Genomic DNA, 21,744 nt, shown 5'->3' on the forward strand with positions numbered 1-21,744 from the left:
CGGCGTCCAGAAGGACACCAAGCTAGCCCAACTTGTGCTCGAGCACTTGTTTAAGATCGATTTCGTTATTCATGTTCTACGGAGCTGGATGATCCGAGAAAGAAATTAGCTCAAAGCATTTCTGGAAATGCGTCCCTGAGGTTTGGAGACTGGCCCTTTGGAGAGGCTCAAAGAATGAAAAAGAAAAAATGAGAGGAAAGGGATACAAGGGACTCTGAGTTCCGGTGGAACCGTCATTTACGCGGCGATTACGGTTGTGTGAACGGCCCCATTGCTATAAATCTATAAAGGCTTATAGCTATGTCGTCCATAAAGGCAGTGGTCGGTATAGGGGACCAACAACGGTATTGAGTCTTTAAGGTACAGGGCATCTCAGCGTGAATGACAAACTTCCGACTTTAGCTCATTAATGGCCTGAAAGCACACAACACACTGGCATTGATGCAACTAACCTCACTATACGTAACTTTCGTTAAAACCCGCACATTATTTTATTGGATGCTCCAAGCTTGGTGCTTCTCCGGTCACTCGTGCCAGCTGCAAGCTGCATTAATGAGACTTCAGTTCAGTTAGCAGAAAAGGCAGAAAAAAAACGCAATTTTCAGATACAGGAAAGCAGCAGCCCGAATCAAATAAAAAAAAGCCAAGTACAATATTCATAGGGTCCTTTGTTTTTGACTAAAACCTAGATTTTACCAGATTCTTGTACCCAAAGAAGATTTTTCAAAAATCGCAAAGAACCCCTCTTCTATAAGGAAGTAAGCCTTCTAACAAGACCGGGTATTGACCAGACATCTTGCGGACATCAATGCACTAAGCGCTTTCCACGTTAACGACGTCCTCCTGCAAGGCTCTTCGCCATTTGAAAGCAAAGCTAGGCTTTTGAAATAATGTTTTAGTAATGTACAAACTAAACCAGGAAGGAACCTCTTAGACAATGATGTACTACGCATCAAATGATAATGAATTTGCGGCAATTACGGTTAGAAATGGGGAAAAAAAGAAATTTCAGATTTGGTAATAGCTTTCACTGCTACATGCCATTTCAATTTGTCTTGCACGATACTACGCAAAAAAAAAAAAGGGATCGAACGAACGATTACAGTTAGTTGTAATCTGCTGCAAAATGTGACCACACAAAACCAGAAATATGGAACGTGTTACATGATAACCCAATGAGTACCCAAATTTAATTTCAAGAAATATCGCTACATTGCAGCCCCCGGCATTCCCCGTAAAAATAAAACACGAAAACGGAAGGCCCGCAGTAAAGTGATAGATTTACTGTGAACAATACCAAATGATGCCCCGTCTTTTCGCTAGAGAAGCGATACATAATCAAGGCTTACCAGGATGAGCAGAGGAATTAGCTTAGTAGGCAGTCCACGGCTGATACACAACAAAGAATGCTGAAAAGAGTCGAGAGAAACCCATTTTTCCCGCAGTAAAGTAGCTCACTTAATGGTGCTCGTGGTGACTTTAGTGATAACGATGGCGATGATAAAGTATCCCTGTGAATGTTACGTGTTCATTAAGTAGAAAATGACACGCTCGGTTTCTGACGTTAATTTAGTCATAACATGCAAATACCGCTACGAATGAGAACGCGATAATTCCAGCTATAAAACAGTCTATAGATTTTTTTTAGTAAACGAAAGGCGCAGTAACTGTCACACTTCTCGGTAGACACCTCAACCACATCGTGAGGGAAGAGAGGAAGATGGGAGTGAAAGAAGGAGAGAAAGAAGTGCCGTAGTGGAGAGCTCTGGAATAATTTCGTCCACCTGGGGTTTTTTAGCGTGCACTGACATCGCACAGTACACGAACGCCTTTTGCGTTTCGCCTCCATCGAAACGCGGCCGCCGCGGTCGGGTAGAAATCATGAAGAGAACAAAAAGTTTATGCATCAAGAGGAAAATACATGAAAAATGGGCGCCTACAATTCTATTACGATTGATTAAGAAACGCTGACTGGGTGGTAATAAAACGCGCAGCGCATGCTTTTTTATCAGCACATAACTGCGTTATTTGAAAGGCAGAATGCGCAGGTGTAAGCACTACATAATCGCGCGATAGGTTTTATGCACTAAACGCTGTGTGAAGACAACGCAGTAATTTCTGAAAGACATTGTTGGAAGTCATTATCCTTGCCAGTTTTTCGTTGCGCCAAGCGTGAGTCAAAGCAAGCAGGAAAGATGCCTTTCTAGAGAAAAGTTGGTTTTTCTCATTTGTTGTTAAGTAACAAACCAGAACACGCAGACACCGCGATCAGAGGAAACTTGCGAGCCACTACGCGGACAGCAGCAGCATCACGCTGTATCTTTTGTTTTACATGCAACTCTGCCCAGAGACCCTCTATGCTACCGAGGAAATTCAGGCAATTTCTTTGACAAATGCAGCCTACGCAGCTAACAGGCACGAAGTACCGTTAAGTGAGTCGGCTTTTTTTAACTACGCAAGACTAGAAGCCGGAAGATAAATAATGTGCCACGTAAGTTTACTAGCGCGCTGTCTGGGGGCACCAAGCGTCCACTCTATATCCTGTCAAGTTCAGTGAAACCGTGTAGCTGTGTGCAGGCCAGACTGAAGGCATCTGCACGATTTTTCTTGCGAATGTGATCATACTTCATAACGGCTTATGTATGCCTGGCAGGCGTCGGCACACTATGCAGCGTTGACGACAAGGTGTAGAATGGGATCACTATTCATGCGTCCTGCCCTGCAAAAAAACATATCGGTAAAGCCAGCGTGATTTAATAACATGAAGCCAAACTTTCCCAGTGCTGCAAAGTTTTACTGGCGCGTTTAGCTGCCAGTGACTGCAAGATCCTAATCGGAACTGTCAAAGGAGAATTTATGGCTTCTGGGATTGCGGGTGCGGAAAGGCGGGAGGAAAGGCGCTGTGGCTGGGCCGAAGGACTCTCGCACTTGATTTACCCCAGCAATTATTTATCGGGAAGCGGGGAACATCAGAAAAGGAAAATCGTGTGGTGCAGAGTCTTCATCGGGGAACAACACAATCTTGATTCCTGTACATCGATACTCGCTGCTACGAACATAACCTCTTAAGGCTGTATCTTTCAAAATGCTTGCTACTACTCTATTACAAGTTTAAGCCAGCAGAAATAAATGAGAATGTCGCATTGTATTTCCGCTCGTCAGCTGTGCGCATTGCTAAACACTCACTCATTTGTCCGACGTCGCGCAGTTGTGCGACAAAAATTAACTGCTCTGCGGAAACATCAATATCTTCGTCGTTCGCTGTCCACATTTGCCCATGTCTTCCTCAGTTACTCACATAAATGGGAGTAATTTCCATATATTCTGAAAAAAGATGAAGTGCCACGCTACATGCGTTAAAACAGCGTAAACCAAAAGGGAGATCCTTCTTTCTGTCACTGTTCTGTTACTGTTGATTTATAAATTTTAGAAAAAAAATCGAAAAATTTGTAGAGATCTATCCTTACCGGAGCTAAATGAAGGAGTGTGTTTTAAAACGGGCGGTAAAATAACGCGCACGCACGCACAACACAAAATATGTTTGTCCATGCCAAAAGTGATTAGTAGCAAGGGAGAATTGAGCTTGAAGGAAAAGAGATACAAAGCTTAGAGGCAGGTTTGTGTAGTGCAGGTGCGACCTTGTATAAGCTTGAAACTTCCAGTAACTGAAAGGTAAGGCAGGAAACAAAAAAGCTTTAAACTAGGACAAAAGCAGCGCTAGTGAAGCTTAGCACTTCGCATCCAGGAGCTATAAAATAAATAGCATGCGAGTTGACATTCAAAGGCAGCGAACGTAGAACACGAGGTGCATGGGACACTTCTTTCCTGCTACAAAAAATGCAGTGTCCTGTGAAAATGCAGCGTTTTTAAAGCTTAACGCGGAGAAGAAAGGTCACTAAAAACATAGTTAACCCATCTTTCATTCGATGCATTAGAATCTGAGTTATTGAAGCGTCCTTTTTTGTTTTATTGAAGCAGCTGACATCCTTTCTTTAAGAAAATTTCATCATATCCTGGCCCGCGGAGAATATTGAAAGCGGTGGATATTTTACAATTTGCTGTTTTAGTCACTGAGTTCGGCTTTTCCAATCAGAAAGAACTACCTCCCTTCCTTCCCTCCTGGCTATTTTCATAATTGAAAGCAGCACACGTTGGGGATAATGAGCGCCATGAGGCGATAAGATACGCGTGCATGAAAATATCAGTACGACGGTGGCGGGCGCAGAACACACACCATCCACTTGCAGGTCAAGCGAGATGCATTAGTAGGGATCGAGGTAATCATGAGTTCAGCAAACCATAAAATATCCTAGCGCGGAGGTGACGCAATAGCACGCAATTTTATGCCGTTCCGTAATATGCCTCGCAGAAGAAAACGCTACTACAGCGAAAGTTATTCGACGGGATTCTTGTGTTTCGCTCTCAGCAGAATCTGCACCAGAGAACACTAGCCCCGCAAACGTGGCCTGCGCGGTTGGAAAAGTCTTTTTGGCGCCTAGGAGAGTGCAGAAAGAGGCGCGTTTTTTGTGTCTGGAGTCCGGGAATATTCCGTCATTTTATTGCAGCGATAGCTACATTACGGTAGCATTTTGATTCTTCAGCGGGGTGGCGGCACGTCACAGTGGCGGCGCCACCACGGTCACGTGACAGGTCACGTGATGCGGAGAAGCTGCCGGCGGCGTGGCGCCGTGGCTGGTCACGTGCCACGGTTGGTCACGTGGTGCAGAGCAGCTGCTGCTGCCGGCGCGGCGCGGAGCACCTACAAAACCGAGCTGTAACAGCTGTGCGCATGCTCCGTGTCAAGTGGGACAAAGATGAAGGTATGCCCAGCGAATGGGAGGCGGCGAAAGACTGACTTTGCAATTCAACTGAGGTAGTTCCACTCGGCCAGCTGTAGCTATCGCGTCACTCCAGGTTTAACCAGAGCTAAACCACCGCCATTTTTTTTAAACCATAATCCAAATATCGACGCTCTGTCCAAAGTGCCTCCGTGCGTGCCACTGCTCGTTTACCTCTGCTAAAAGAACAATGTTTCGGGAGAGGGCGTCGGGGATCTAACCTAACGTAACGTGACCGGATTTGGTTAATCTGTTATCTGCAAGCCGCTTAACACGTCGAAAGTGATGCACAGACCGGCTGTTGCCTAATTCATTAGGTCAGTGCCATTTTTTTAGGTGCGCTTCGCCTGTCTTTTAGCCCAGGCGTGGGATGAGCAAAAAATGCTACCAATGAACGTTGGCTTTATTTACAAACACCTCGTTTCTTTAAATAAATTGTTAGCAGCGCGGCAGTTTACAGACTTGCGGCACCGTATTCCAGCCGTACAGAGGCATGCTTGATATTTTTCTGCAACCCATGTAAACTTCGCATGCTTCCACGCGAGTGTAACCCGGTTCCGAGATTCCCTAACATAGCAGATCAGTTCACGCAGATGTCGGAACCGTGATCCACATAACGTCGATCTTTTTAATAGAGGTGAACTTTGTTTTGTTGTGCTCTTACTGTTTTAATACTATTACTTTACTAACATTTTGTTACTCTGACCATGTTAGCTTTCGGTCGTCGCTCTATAGCGTGTACTACGTCTGGCTGTGTAAAAACGAATAGCGCTCGAAAATGACACACTCACGCTAATCCGACTTTGATAATGACGCTGCGAGTCTAATGGCGCAAAGAGTGCTTAGCCCAAAAATACCATGACTAACGTGTATTTTGCCTTCGCAAGGTGGAGTGAAAGACCTATTTTTCCCAAATATTCCTCCGAAGCTTGGCCAAGCGTTACACCTGTGAAAGGCTTGTGCTTATTTCAAAGCCATTGAGTAGCTAGCGCCCCCGCGTATCGGGCGCCGAACCTCCCGCGTACGATACGGATGCTGAAACAACTAGGCCGTCACGGGAATACCATGCGCATTTGGTTAGATATCTGCAAGAGGAGATTGATATGTCTTACGCCAGGCCCCATGGGCTCTTTCCATTCGGAAAGATAAGCACGTCACCCCCAACCTCGATATTATTGGTAATAAATGTTTCCACCACCACCATTCTAATTAACACCTGCGAATGTGTGGTCTGGCGCACGTCGGTGGCAGTGGGGCAATTATTTTGGAACTACAAGTAAAAGCTCGTAATTCTCGGCAATCATTTTTGTAACAGTATTTCAACCTCACATAATCCTATGTGGTGGTAATCGTCGATGTATGCATAAATGAACTTCATGTCCTTGAACCGTTACAAAAATAACGAAAATGACATATTTTTACATGTGTGAGAGCAAAAGGCCTCGGCTAACGGCAATAAAATGAATGGACTTGAAACAGCCGTCGTGGCTATCACACGGTAGCGTTCGTTCCACTGTGCCTCACTTCCTGCAGCAGCATGGATGCGTTCAGCTGCCTTTCATTCATCAACAGCGCAAGCGTGCCCTCCTGTCATCAAGAACGCTGACGGCGCCACACTGCACACTGCGGCTGGCCCTTTTGCTGAAGGAGACACAGCAAGGCTAACCTGCGAAGTGGAGACATGTAAGTTATCCGAGTGGCAACTAGTCTAAAACTATATTGTTAATTCATCGCGCCTCAATTTCCTCCAGTCTCTCTCGTGACTTACTGCGACACATCTATAAATACCACCCGTATCCCCCTAAGAACCTCCTGTAGTTGTTATCGGCCGCGGGGCCGCACTATCTGGCGCTGTAGGAAGCGGAATATGCTGATTCAACAACAGTTCTGCCACCACAAAATATACGTCCAGAATATTGTAAATTTCTTTCCAAGGCGCAGTTTTCCGCATGGAAAAATCCATCGGGAACAAGTCCAGGGGTTTTTATGGGTAATTAGTTTCGGTCCCGAGGGTGGTGGATCCTTCTAAGTTGATTCTATGGTCTGCGTCTTCGCAATGGTTAGCTACCGGGTTGCGTTCCTTCGGGAATTTCACAAGAGCCTTTGTTTCTGACTATGAAGAGGGGGTTGGAATGTCGGCTTTTCACCTCAAAGAAGACACTTCAGGACACTATCGTAGCGGGACTCCACACAAAGGCTGCAGTGTTCATTGCAGACTGCGTTGCCGAGAGGGCCCGCCACAGCAGGGAGAGCCTCAACCAGCATGACGATTATGTTGAGGAGTAGGTCATGGATTTAACCATTTACTATAAGTAAACTCTTGTTGATGTGCAAGATAGTGTTTATTTTCAACCCTTTGGAATTTGAAGAAGTGAACATCCCTTCTACGTCTGCATACCGATTTTCCGCACCCGTGAGTCCATGTCGGCAATGACGTAGCAGTTTCTCGTGCCTTCTTGAGCTCGGCTTCTCTACTCCCGTAGTCTTAATGTCGGGTATGCCTGTACCACGTCCGTCCAGGCGACCACGACCTGACGCTGACATGGTACCACGACGGCGGGAAACTCACAACGGCCCACGAGACAGTGGCGACATCTCGGGGCGGCTGGAAGAGCCTCGTCACTTTGGGACCACTGCGTCGCGGCCACCTCCACTCGAACCTGACCTGCGCAGCAGCCAGTGACGTCTCTTTCCCGGCATCGGTGACAGTGCCCGTCGACATGTTCCGTAAGAATGCCCAAAGAATCCGCGCGTTCCAGCACTCGTCCTTGGACGCTTATTTGTCCGCATGCGCGTAAAAATACCTTACACGTGGAAGGCCACATTTTACTACATTGTCCAGGATTACGCAAAACTTTTAGTTACATGTTTTTCCTTTATTTTTTATCTAAGTATTTCTCTGGCCCCATAATTTCCTTGAGATATTTTCACAAGAGAAGCAGAAGTATAACTAAGTTTGTTCTTAAGTGAGAACCCAGTGTTCTCTTGAAAAGACGTCGCGCCTGTACTGCCATTGTTACTGTGACCAAACTAGGTGGCCAGTCGGCTCAAGCTCTATTTCAACCTTAGCGTTACTGCCCTTTTAGGTAATGGCTTAACGTGACAATAACTGAAGCTGTTACTGCAAGCATTATGTGCAAACTGATCGGCAGTGTTGGTTTCTAGAATTGCAGTTGATTTAAGGGCTAAACCAAGAAGGGAAGAAGTGGGAGCCAGAGCTTGTAGGGTTAGTAGAAGAAATCGTAAAAGCAGAAACAGGAGCAGCCGAGCCGAGCAACCGTATTGCTAGTAATGCAACTGTATGAATGCTGAGGTACACCGCAGCGCACGGCTTCTGAAGAATATGGAATCAAGGAGGTTGCTCAGCCTCCACCGAAATTTCACTACTACAGCGTAGTGCCTAAACGCAAGGCCTAAAAGGATAAGCAGAGGCCTCAGGACATTTAACCAAGGCTGTCAATCATCATCACCATCAACCTCTGTCCTAAATACATGCAATCACCCGTGGCCTGTGCCAGCTCCGTTAACCTCAGCCCCGCAAACTTCTAACCTTACCCGAAACCGTCACTCTCTGACTCCCCCCGCTGCGGTTGCCATATCTTGGGATCCGCTTCATTACCTTAAGAGATTATCAGTTATCTTGACTTCAGATTATATGACTGACCGGTCCAAGGTAGTTTCTTCATCTTGGTTTCAAATAGAATGTCATTAACTCGTTTTGTTCACTGACTCACTCTGCTCTCTGCTAAACATTACCTCTAGCATTTTCGTTTACAAGGCAATTCATCAAAGTGAAAATAATCGCTACTTGCGAGAGACGTCATAATGGCCAACGTGCGGGATAAAAAATTTGGAAGCGGTTTATTTTGTCAGGCACGTGGGAGTCATGCAGCGTGGAATGACGGGCTACTGTGCAACATAGGGCATGGCACTTCCATATCAGTACTAAACCGAGCGTGCACTTAAGCGCCGATGGCTTCAGCCTATTTACGCCGTTGCACGACGAGATATGCACGTTAAAACATGATTACAAAAATAAAAGCACAGGTGGGTGGTTATAATGCGTAATGTAAAGTCAGTGGACGTAAAGTAACTGGAATCAATACTAAATGAATCGCACTATACCTATAGATCTATGCACATTCACGTGCACGCAAGGATTTCAAAAACGTGTGCCGTGTTTATCACAAGTGCGCACAAAGAGCGATTAAGTATTCCTGCTTGCGTGATGCTTGGTGGAAACTATGGCAGATCGCTGCTCTACAAACCATTTACTCGTCGAAAATGAAGGTTATTTAAGGCTTTTTGAAGATCCGAACATGCCTGGATGTGGAGTGTTTTTTTCTCTGCTTTCACTCAGAATCTAGGGAAAAAAATGTTAATAGAGGCCACTGGCCACGAGGAGGTTGACAACAGCTGGTACGCGCATAATTTTCCAGAGTGCGGATATGCCTCTTTTAAGACTCACGTTCAGTTGCACCCGTTATATTAGGTTAGATACGAAAGTTGTACCGCCGTGCTCCCGAAGACTGCTCTTAACCACTTAGGAAAGCTGCATCCAGCCGTATATTTATTAAGAAAGCCAACAGAAAAAAAAAAGACGAGTAAACTGAATTCTGAATGACGGAAGTATGTGGTGTCAGGTTTTGTTTTGAGCATGGTCTCGCGCCCCTGTTGCGCTCTCCCAGACCAGCTGGCCACCTTTACACCACTAATACTAGAGCGGCTTCTAATCTCGGGAGCAGCAAACACAGTTGTACAGGATATTCTTCTCGTCGGCTTTTCTTTTCTGTAGCCAAGTATGGCCTCACTTCGTAGATCATTCAGTGATACAGCTTTAACTTTCAGACAGAAGGTTTCTTTGTGTACAGTTTCGAAACGTGAACACAAACACTCGAAATAAAAACTGAGCTGAAAAAATTCAGGGGGCACTTCGGCGATCTGAAGTGCGCGAGGCGAAAACCTTCAGCCACTATCAAATTTGGGGGTGGGTGGGCCAATTTGGGGGTAAACCGGGCCAGAATTGAGGGCCATTATGGTGTTCGTCATAGTCGAATTAGGCTGGACATCGATTTTGGTGCAGATGAACCAAGATAAAAGTGTGGGTATGACGTCACTTCCGTTGTCGTGACTTCCGGTTGGCGATGTAACGGACGGACAGGATCTCGACCGGGAGTATGAGCCATTAAAGGCTTTCGCCTTAAAAGGCAGATAGCTGCCGCCAGGAAAGGCACAACTCCATCGGGAGCAGAAACGAGAGAGGAGAGAGAGATTTTAGGAAGAGGGGAGACGGAGTTGAGATATCGAACAACGCCACTCGAAACACGAAAATTGTAACGAAAATAAGGGGAAAGAGGGGGGGGGGGCACAGAAAACGCTAAAAGGTTCAAGATGCAAACAATTACAGAAAGTGATACTGTGTAAGCCATTGCACAGGGAAAACAGCATGTTCCCTGAAACTCTAGAAAAATAAAACTGAACTACAAGCGACCGGATGGCAACTAGAGCAGTCCGTGAGACCTCGTGAAATATTGTGGCACATTGTACATCCCCATATTCTAGGTCGCCTGTGTCAGAATATTATGCATAATTTTCCGATGTATTACTGGCTTTTATTTCATTATCCAGCACCTGTGTCCTGTCCACTAATTTAGAAAAGCCATAGGGGCTAATACTCGTCACAGGAGATTAGAAGGAGAAGCAAAATTTTGTAATGATGTGTAAATATATAAATATTGGTTACCCACGAGCGCAAGTTGAACTTTGTTGACACAAAGCAGCTTGTAAGTAAACAATGACTCCTCATTTACTCTGCATACGAAGCAGCTTAACAGGAAATGTGCTAACTATTTTTATCACTCATTCTCTTGCACGTGAAGTCAGCGTGAACTGAAAGTGCTATTGCCACCGGCCGATAAAGAGTTCTGAAATTCGCGTTCTTTCTTCGTCAAGTTGTTTGTCCCTTCAGAAATTTTATGTCAGTTCTCTTGCTGTTAAGCCCCACTTTTTTCCTTGAATTCCTAAAAATAAAGAGAAATTAATGTTTAGATACAGTACATATACTTGCCTGCCTTTCCTGTAACACTGGTATTTTCCATTTACTTCTCAAAAGAACACATCGCCAGTATCACCCACCTTTCAGTTTCTTTTATCATGCTTCCTTTCCATTTATTCATAGCAACCGGCAACAATTTCACTAATCACGCCGTCCGTAAGTTTCTGGTACATAAACTGTTTTTATCTCTGCTCATTGCTTTGCATAAAACAAAATTTCTCATTCTGGTGGGAGCATGACACCTTATCCGCATTTAAGTCCCGAAAATGAATTCGACCTTGCAGACAACCTGAGTGTGTATATAAATACGTGTCATTTATTTGTTTGCTGTTTTGTAGGGCCTTTCATCACAGGTGTTGCAGAGCAACTAAGCATACGCAGCAGGCTATTTTGATCTTTATGCAATCACGTCCGTACTTCAACAAATCAAGAGATATTTCGCTCACATGAGAAACTACAGCAGCGGTAAGTGCCGGCATGCGCAAGCCAAAATTCGTGATTTTCAGCGGGCAAGAAGTGATTCGGATTAGAAGTCCGGAATGTGCTCCGTTTAATTCTTTCCGCACCTGTGAAGCTAAGTAGGTTTTCCTGAAATAAAATAAGCCGCGATCTCTCGAATACAAGCTTGACTTAAATTTGAAAAAGGGTCGTTGTATCTCAACTTCTACCAGCAAGAAAGAAAACTCATCTGCTTTCCAAAGCTATGACTTCGCACTGAAACAGCAGGACTGTAATTACTTTCGCGCACTTTTCCTTACAAGATTGTGGATCTTTACAGAAACAATGAGAGTTGTGACGGCGACCTCTGCTTTAACCCCGCAGTGGCACCAACAGCCGTGACTATATGGAGCTGGCCTCTCCAGAAGGTGAATGTATCTCGCTCGGTGGAATTCACCGAGGCATCCGGGCTACTCTCACCACCAACAAGGACTAAACCGTTTGAGTCGGGTCAAGCGCCGGCAGGCGCTGAGGATCAAAACCGGGCTGCGTCTTTGGCTTCAGTCGAGGCGTCCCTACTACCGTCAGCATCGAGAAGCTTCGAGTGTGAAGCCAGCGGAAGCCGCCCCGCTGCGAACATCACGTGGTTTCTCGACGGGCGACCCGTCGAGCCGGCGTTCAGTCGCAGCGTGACGCAGGGCAACGTCACGACCAGCATGCTCTTTGTGCCTCCAACAGTGCAGTCCGCGAGGCTGCTGGAATGCCGTGCTACCAACGGCAACCTGCCCGAGAACCTTGGGGTGATGAGCCACTTCCTCAAAATGGACACGTCACGTGAGTGGCAGCTTAAAGGCAAAGATGCTCGAGCGTAAGCAGCAGCTCGAGTGAGGTCAGTAATTACCAAGAATCCACGAACATCGCATAGCCACTACCGCTAAGCATAGATACCTTTCACATTGTCTTCTGTAGCAACTCGGCCATTTCCTTACCTTGTTACGTCACGGATGATGTCAACGCGCTACTTTTGAATGTATAAAGCCATGCTCCACGCGGTGGCAGCGAAGCGAACTAGAAATGCTTGTTACTAACTCTTGGTAAAGATGAATCTGTAATTCTATAACGCTTTTATAACGTCCAAGAGATGCATTCTATACACCACTCGGTAAACTGCAACGTTGAAGGAGTATTTTGAATAAATAGCCGCAAAGTTACTACTTGATGATAGATTTGATGACCTTTCCTACTTTAGTTTCTAATTATCTGACAATAATCTGGACTTTCAAACACTCCACTCTGCTAGTAGTTGTGAAATCAGCACTTACGGTACTCCTCATGATGCATGCAAAACTGGTTATTCGGCACCAAATGTTAATAAGTGAGGAAAAATATTCCGCGAGAAACGAAGCTGAAATCTTAACTACAAACGAGGATACATTAAAAAGAAAAGAGAATGGAAAGTGCTCGTAGAGCGATTAGTGGATTGGTCACTTTGCGCTGCGTATTATATCTGATGTGAAGGAGGAGTTTAAGAAATGGTGCAAAGTTGATTATGTACCGTCTTTCCGTGCAGGATATATGCACCTTTTCTTTTTCATTAACCTCATGTAAACTCACCACTGACGTTATGAGAAACACGCGAGCGCGTCTTGGCCGCTGCGGCACACTTTCGTGTACGCGTATTTGTGCCGGCTTTTAATATGCCATATGCCATGGGCTCCATGACTGACTCGGAAGCCCAGAATTTGCGCGGACATCCTGAGTGGTAGTATATGCAAAATCAGGCCAAGCATTTTCAACAAAAACCGCAAGCGCGGCGAAATCGTTACGAGGTACCGTAGTGAACCTTCCGCTTCAAAATTCAGGGGGCACTTTGTTGACCTAAGGTGCGGTGAGGCGGAAGCCTTTCGCGTGGTGTTGCTCCTTGTGTCGCAGATGTGTGCTTAAGATGTTGATTGAGTACACAATTGTTTGTTAATCTTAAATGCTGGAGGCACTGGAGGGTGTTTAGGAGGCATCCGTCTGATTCGACGCCTTTCCGCAAACACTCTCCACCGTCCTAGACAAAGGGAACTACATATGCGTTGGCAGGAAGTAGCGTAGCCGTTAGCATGCCCGGCTGAGGAACGGAAAGATGGTGGTTCGAATCTCACAATGCCCAACTTTTTTTTTCTTATCGAGTTGCTGGCTCTAACGGACGCCGGACAGATCCAAGGCCGCGAGTATGAGCCATTAAAGGCTTTCGCCATAAAACGATGCACTGCACTGCCGCGCAGATAAGACGGAGGTGAGCGTACGGCTGGGTGCGGGTCTCAACGCCAGCGACATCACCGAAGGGGCTGACGTGTACATGGAGTGCTCGATACTGGCCGCCTCCAAGGTCACCGAGGTCTCCTGGCGCCGCGATGGACACCCGGTGAAGGGACTCACGGGTGACTCGGGGGAGGCGCTCGTCACCTCACGCTACCTAGTCATCCGAGGGGTGAACGTCACCCACTCCGGCCGCTACACCTGCCGGGCCACCAGCGCGGACGGAGAGACGACGGAGAGTGCGCCGAAGGAGCTCCGTGTGAGACGTGAGTGCCAAAGGAATTCCAAGGAAAAGTGCTTATGTCGTCAGTTCTAATCATACCAGGTGATTCTTTTTGTCATTACATCTTTATCAAAAATAAATGTTTACATCACTTGGATGCTGCCTTGACTGAGTGTGTGTTGGGCTTGACGGCACCAGGTAACTTGATAACGCTCACGGTTATGCTATTTATTATCCTAAATGTCCGAATTACATTTTATTTAGATACACTTTAGTCTGCTTGTTAATGATCGAAGTTTTGAAGACTCTATTGATTCCAGACTAATCCAGTTTGCATAACTTGCCAAATTGAAAAAATTCATAAAATATTCACACCTCATTCTGATACAGGACGCTCAGCGAGCGCGGGATCTGGGCACAGACTGCGAAAAATTCAAGGGGGCACTTTGTTGACCTAAAGTGCGGTGAGGCGAAAGCCTTTAGCTCGGTATTGCTGCTTATATCAATCATGTGTGGAAGTAGCGTAGTCGTTAGCACGCTCGGCTGCGGAGCGGATGGATGGCGGCTCGAATGCCGCCGTGCACGAGGTTTTTCTTTTTTTTTCTTAAGCGCCAACTCTAAGTGCCCTTCCTTGGCGTACGCGCTCGGCGTCGGCACTCATGGCGTACGCCAAAACCAAAGACGTCAGCGAGCCTCGGCGAGGCGCCGATATCTGTCCGTGCTTGATACCGGCGTCAGCGCACGGGCGCTCACGTAGCGTCGGAAGAGGGGTCCGGTTTATAACTGTGGAAGGATCACCGGGATCTCGGTGACTCTTTTTTTTTTCATGGCTAGGTTCCCCGAACTTTTCTTCGCTGTTTAAGCGGTCCTTTCATCGCCCCCCCAACCCTTCTCTTCACGGCTTGAAATTCTCTCCGTCAGCTCGAAAGGGGAAGCGAGCGAGCGCCAGGAACATGGAGATGCATGCCCCTTTTCGACGCCCGTTCCTGCGTACGCCAAGAGCGCCGAAGCTGGACGCGTACGCCCAGGAAGGGCCCTTGGAGTTGGCGCTTTAAGCAGTAACAGCTATGGTGTCAAAGATTTCGCGCACGGACGGACGACGATGAGCCATTAAAGACTTTCGCCTTCAAATGTCGGAAAGTGATTGATGAATGGCTCATGACTTATTTCATTTGGGGTCTCTCTGTTTATTACCTTAGTTTCGAATCAACACAATTTCCAACATCGGGACTGCTACACGCAGTATCAAGCGAATAATCGAAATGAATGCACCACATTCCGTTCCTTACTGTCACTTCATCATTCTATTATTGCAGGCAGGGAGATATCGAAAGTTTAAGGGGATTTGCGCTTTGCACCATATTCATCATTCTATTCGCGATAGAGCTTTTACAGTCCCGACTACCGGATACAATAGTCTATTGACCATCCGGCAGTGATAAAATACCTTCAGAAGTGTTCCAAACTCCAGACCGGAATGCCTTAGAAGGCGATGCTCTTAAAAGGCGATGAAGGCGATGCTCTTGGGCTGAGGGCCTCTCGCAAAAGAATGAATTCATCATGGATACTTTGTTATTCGGTACCTTTGCTAGATGCCCCATGTGGCTCTCAGTCTCAAAGGGAGGAAATTACCTGCATAACTATACTAAATTGGAGGCCGTTTTGAACGAAGTAGGAGCAGAAACAGCCAAAAGCCGCCGATGCGATTCTAACTCATGTCCTCGGCATGTCATGCGCAGTGCTCTACACATTGAGCTTCGGCTTCGGTCGTCTCTTTTTGCACTTGGGGAGCCATGCATATTCGTTTACTTACCCTAAACTTATCTTCAACCTAAAGTCGTTAGGCCGTCAGTTAATTCTTTAACCTAGCCCGCCACAAAATTGTTAGAGGCTCATCCGCACAATGCTGCCTGGAAGTGGTGCAGAAATAGATTGTTGCAGATTGCGCAAAGAAACCCTGTGTTTTATCGACCCTATCTTATTTCCCTTGGTGTTCTTATCACTCATCCGTGACCTCTTAGTTAACACAGATGGTCCATCATCATATCTACTCGGCAGTGAAAGCGCAAAACTGCTGTCGCGAAATGCGGACATAAAAAGTGTCTTACTATTCGGTGTGTATTCCTAAGAACGTATTTCTGTGTTAGGAGAAGTACCATTTCCGTATGCTTTCCTTGGGTTCATTACATCCTCACATCATCCAACCCCTGGGGAAACGTTTCCTTTGATGATTCCCATAATATGTATTCTTTTCTTAGGGCTCACATAGGGACCACATAGAACGCATGGAATCAACACGGGCTAAGCGGATAGCGCATGCAGATAAGTCCAAATACATACAGACTCCACACGATATAATGCACATCATGTGAAAGTCGCATTAAAACCGTACAGGAAACCCCTGAAAATCCTTCGCGATTCTATATATTTTGACGTAGTATACGAACTTCGTCTATTCTTAATTGTTCTATTGGATCAGTAGCATATAGATTTGGGCATGCGCCCCATATGCAATAGGTGTGGCGTTATATTTCCAGGGCCGCTGATGGCCGAGCAGCTTTTCAATGGGTAGACACGCATTGTTGCCGTACAAACCATCTTGTCTTGGGTGCCACTGCTTTGGAAAATGGGCGTCTGACCCCACCTCGAGCACTTAAAGAACACGTTGGTGCTGGCGCCCTTTGGCCAAGCTGCCGTCACGGCGTTAAAATCAATATTACAGTGTACCGGAAATAACAAGCCCACCACTTCAAAAAAAAATATTCCATCGAAGTTAGAAGTACTGGGCTCACACGGTCTGCTCTTTGCAGACGCCCCTCGATGCGTCGCAACACGCGACACGACCTTAGCTGCGGCACCAGGTGAGCCTCTGAACGTGACCTGCCCCGTGACAGCGGATCCAGGTGAGGGCCTGCGTTACTTCTGGATCGCCGAAGACAACGCTGGAAAGAGGCGCCGCATGCGGCTGGGAGCTGCGCCTGCAGAGCATGCCGAAGGAGATGATCTTGACCAAGTGCGGCCGTCAGTAGCGGATTCGAACCAGCTGGAATTCTTCGTGGACACGTACCTGTTCCACGCGACGTTGTTCTGCTGGGCGAGGAACTCAGTGGGCGTGCAGCGGGAACCCTGCCGCTTCCGCTTTCAGCTGAGACGTAAGGGCTTCAAAATATTTACTTGATGGGTAGCAGATGAGCATGAAACTCCTATTGCAGTCCATTTGAGGGCAAGCCAGCGAGCTATTGAAATGAAATCGATATGAGCAGCTGTATATACGAGAAACAGAAAGCGTAGAAGAGGTTAAAGCACACACGCTAGTTAATATTTCAGCTGAAGCCGAATTTGAAATCGTAATCGGGCAGAGCACGGGATGTGGATAGCGGATAACAGGTGGTTCTTTAATACAATCGTGTTGATTCAACACGTCGCAAACATAGGAGACGGCGGACAGTCGGGTGGGCGGAGGAAATTTGGAACAGGGGCTATTACAGATCAGCAGGAGAGGCCTTTCCACTTTGGGGAAGGTATCTGACATGAGGATTATTACTATTATATGCCATAGACGTAAGCCGCATTGTAGGCGTTCTGTCTCAGGGAACCACGGTTCGGGTTCAGACTCGACCAGATGCCATCATCCATATCGTGGCCTGCACAGAAGGTAGCCCCTCTAAAACTGCGTATCCCTGATATCCAATGTCGAAAGTGAACGCTGCTTTAGCACAGTGCTTCCGTACAAGTGGTGGCGATGTCGGAGCCGGGACAGGAGGCGGTTGTATGAAAATCACGGCAATCTACTCTATAGAGCGCGCCGTCACACGTAGCTATCGGTCGCTACTAGTCTTCAGTTTTCTCCCAACCATCCCTCCCTTCGTCTTTCTCTCTACAAAATTCTAGATGAGCGCTTCTCCAGCCTAGACTGCACCGTTGGCAACTACACGGACACGTCTTTCTCCCTGACGTGCACGTCACGCCGTCGAAGGGACGTCCCTGGAGCACCTCTGCCTCGTCTTCATGTGCAACTATACGACGCTACCGCTGGCAATCGCTCTTTGCGAAGCTTCAGGGCCGGCAATGGTGGCGACGGCTATGAAAATCCAGTGTTCCTCACGGGCCTCAAACCGGCCAACGACTACCTGGTGGTTGCTCGGCTCGAACAGGAGATGGCAACATTCGCAACCTACGTCAGGACGTTGGCGCCGGCCCAGACGCTCCGGGAACTCACAGGTACATTTTTCGGCGGACATTGCACTTGGCATTAGAAGGAACAATGGATTATGCATTCACCTAAAGCAATATTTAGAGCATAAGCAGCTTTTCTCGAGAGGATATCATTTCGTGTTCTTGATACGTGAGCTTACCGTATTTAATCTATTGTTGTCGCACCCCTTTTTAACTGTCAAAAAGAAAAGTGCAAGTATTCGGATGCAACGCGCACCAGATTTTCTTGCATCCCCCACGAGAGCGAATGGCACGTGACGAGTTCGCAGTTTCGGCTCACTGGAAGAGCCACGCGTTCGGAAGCGAGAGTAACGCGCAGAGGCGCCAATCAGAGTTCTTAACGGCGCGCAGTTGTGCTCGATTTGTTGGCTCATGCGCTCCCGAGAGCCGCTGTCGCCGAGGGCTGGCGCGAAACTCCGGATAGGAAAATTAAACTAAACGTGGGAGTGTTCTCGGAGGAGGAGGCCGTGCGTTTTAATGCGTAAGCATTGTATGGCCATGTTTGCGGTTTCGTGTCATCACGAGCTTGTCATCACGATAACGTTCGAAACAATTGAGCTATAAGAAAAAGAATGGTTGCATTAGATAGAGCATCAAAAAATCTCGCAGGGGAAATCATGAGGATAGAGCATCAAAAAATCTCGCAGGGGAAATCATGAGTGTGCGTGTGCGGTAATCAGTTAATTAAATTAATTAGAGCCAAAAATGTCCAAAAAGTGGGCGGGGCCCGAGCAAAAGTGGCGCCAAATTTGGTAACTCCGCAAGTCGTCGGAGCTAAAGCGTGGCTTAAAATATATAGAGCGCAACTTAAAACAGACAAGCAGAAATAAATATTTTTTTAATCATAGATTACCAACTAGCCTGCACCCTTACCCTAGTAAAAGATGGCGCCAAATTTGTAAAACCGGAAGAGCAGACGGAGCGAAGAGTGGCGCAAAGTTCAAAAACTCAAAATGGGCAATGATGAAACTTGATTAATTAAGTCAATTAATTGAGGCAATTGGGAAATTGGATGAAATGCTGTCAGTTCTCTCAATAAGATGATCACGTGACTCTGTGCCGTCCGTCCCTCCTGGGCAGCCATGATCGTATCTTGCTTTGTGGCCGCAATAACCCAGATTCGAATCCTGGTCAATGCTTATGCATTCCTCCAATGCGGGTGCCGCAGGGATCTCATAATTTTTTCTTCACTAGTACCGCGGCTCGCACGTCAGTGGATCGTGAGCAACAGTGCAGCATGCAATTCAGGTTTGAATAGGTTAATTTTGATGACTACTTGCCGTGGCTGCGGTACCTGAACACGGCCTCCATTCGCGAAGCTATTCGAATTAGCCGGTGAGACAAGCTTAGCGAGCGTCCGACACCATAGACTTTCATGGCTGCCAGCTAGGACCGCGCCGCGCTCTTCTAATTATCCTGATTGAGTAATTAATGCGCTTCGAATTAACGAGCTTGTACTTTATCGAGTCACAAGTACCAAGACACCATTTTGTAATTCCGACGACAACAGGGTACTTTCTTTTCCATACTCGATTCTAATGGGCATGTCATTTTTAAAACGAGTTTTCTCAGAAAAAAGCTGCGCGTCAAAATTAAGTAGATACGGTAATCATATATGCCTTTGGTGTTTACATCATTCTAATGTGTTCTCACAGCACATTTATCACCCACAGTAACGCCTGAGTATGTTCCATAACTTGCATACAGTAAGCTATGGCCACTACCCTGCACCACGTATATTTTACTGTGCGAAACCAAAGCTTCCTGTACCCTAATATACTCTTATTTGGCTGTTTTCCTCATTCTTGTGTGTGCACATACATATGTCGTCCAGTAGTTGATCAACAATTTTCATGAGCTACTTTTTGTCATAAGATGTATCTTAACAGCCGCATCAGCTGCCACACGCTGGGGGTTTATATCAGCCCGTCAAAAGTCGGTTCGAGTAGGCTGTCGCGTTGAAACCCGGTTGTCGGGCTCATGTACGCGCTAGGGGGTCGAGCCAAGTGACCGTTGAGTCGAGCTTGTCCAGCCCGCCTGCAAGGGGTGGGTTGACGGGGCCCGACCCGTTTGGCAGGAGCAAGTAGCGGCTATCCCTACCCCACAGACAAAATACGTGTTTATATAAACGCTGTCGGGTCGGGCTGGCTCAGCCCAACATCTGGCGCGCATCGACTCGACCCGAAACGTTGGCTTCATGTAAACAATACTACGGTGCACATCATCGCATCTATCGTTATATTCCAGCATCCTATCTCTTAATGGTAACTTATTCCTTATCTATCCTTACTTCTAAAGACCACACTTGGAGCCTTATTTTAACACGGGTTGTAAGCATCAGCAGTGCTCCATTTATTTCTCAAAAGGTTTAGTTTGTTCAGTCTTCTATTGCACATTACAGCCAATCGCACTTCTCACTCTTGGCTTCGATCTTCATTGCAGATAAAGGAGACGCTGACAACACCAAGCTGCCTGTGGTGAACACGGTGGTTGTCCTCATCTGTGTTACATCAGTCGCCATGTTAGGCTTAGCGGCCATCGGCTCAGCGTTATGGTTCAAGCGCCACCGTAAGAAATCACGGCAACGCAGTGCCGCGGCGGCTTGCAAGCACGCCGAACACAAGTCATACCTTGCTTCGGACACTCCGTGGAGCTGATACTTCGGCCACAGCAGTGCGCGCAGTTATCAAGCGCATTCCTGCCTCTTCCTGCGTGAACCGTGGCCACCTGGTTCCCGTGCTTATACAGTGCTACCTTGTGCCTCACCTGCCCATAGCGAGGACAATGTGCTTTCTTTCTTGTGCGTTGCGTTCATGTGCCTGCAATGTTCATAGGTGCTTGAAATGTATCTCAAGCCTGTGTTTCTGTAACGGCAGTTTATATGAATCCAGTCATGGAAAACGAAACAAACGCATACCATGATAATTTTGATGTACAACAAACGCAGAACACTGCAGTAAACATATTCCAAAATAATGCCTTCCTCTATAAGGGGGAGCTTTTTCTGTGTCTAGTGTACACCATGGGGGGATTAAAAAAGTGCCAGCATTCCTTTGTTGCGTGTTATTTCTTTGCTATAAGTTCGTATTCGTTGTCCTTCCGTTTTCTCGTTCTACAATCCAATTAGCGCATACATGCTTCAATGCTCTCCTCGCTGCTATCCACTGTAGTAGTTATTGAGATGAACCCAGCTAGTTGGGCGTGCGTTTGCTTGGCTCAAACTCGGGAGGGACAAGAAAGCAAGAAAAGAACAGCTAAGTTACTTACAACGAAAGCAAAAGCGCTGAAGTGTGTCACTCTGTGTGCAACTTCAGCTGATCCATCAAGAAATATACTATGCCCTGAGGCAATAAATCTTGACAAAAAAAAGAGAGCAAAAGAAGAAATAGAGCAAAAGGCACCGGAGTGGCTGTACTGTACTTTCTACTTCAATGTTTTTGATTAACAGCTCGGAGTATTTAGTTTATAGGTTTCTTTGTTCCTTGTTTTGCTTATTTTATTCTTCACCATTCAGTTATGAATCACTCAATTATGGCAAAGGCTATTTTCATGTTTACCCAGCGTGCCAGCACCCTCGACGATATTGTTGCTGGATACCTCCCAAAACAAGAAAGAAGCACAGCTTAAACGTCTCCTTACGTTATCTAAAGGCAAACCGCTAGTATTAC

The 21,744-nt window shown here is 46.6% G+C and overlaps 1 protein-coding gene across 1 annotated transcript in view; it reads left to right on the forward strand.

Moving 5' to 3' along the window:
• Positions 1–21,123, forward strand: part of LOC144106948 (titin-like) — a 39,755-nt gene extending 18,632 nt beyond the window's left edge. The window contains exons 2-8 of the mRNA XM_077639910.1: positions 6,411–6,521; positions 7,359–7,565; positions 11,716–12,165; positions 13,605–13,904; positions 16,672–17,013; positions 17,753–18,082; positions 20,519–21,123. Of these exons, the coding sequence (XP_077496036.1) occupies positions 6,411–6,521; positions 7,359–7,565; positions 11,716–12,165; positions 13,605–13,904; positions 16,672–17,013; positions 17,753–18,082; positions 20,519–20,733 (1,955 nt within the window). The 3' untranslated portion in view covers positions 20,734–21,123. The remainder of the gene's footprint in view (positions 1–6,410; positions 6,522–7,358; positions 7,566–11,715; positions 12,166–13,604; positions 13,905–16,671; positions 17,014–17,752; positions 18,083–20,518) is intronic.
• The last annotated feature ends 621 nt before the right edge of the window (positions 21,124–21,744 follow it).

The sequence above is a fragment of the Amblyomma americanum genome, chromosome 10 (genome assembly GCF_052857255.1).
Source record: "Amblyomma americanum isolate KBUSLIRL-KWMA chromosome 10, ASM5285725v1, whole genome shotgun sequence".
Classification (NCBI taxonomy): domain Eukaryota; kingdom Metazoa; phylum Arthropoda; class Arachnida; order Ixodida; family Ixodidae; genus Amblyomma; species Amblyomma americanum.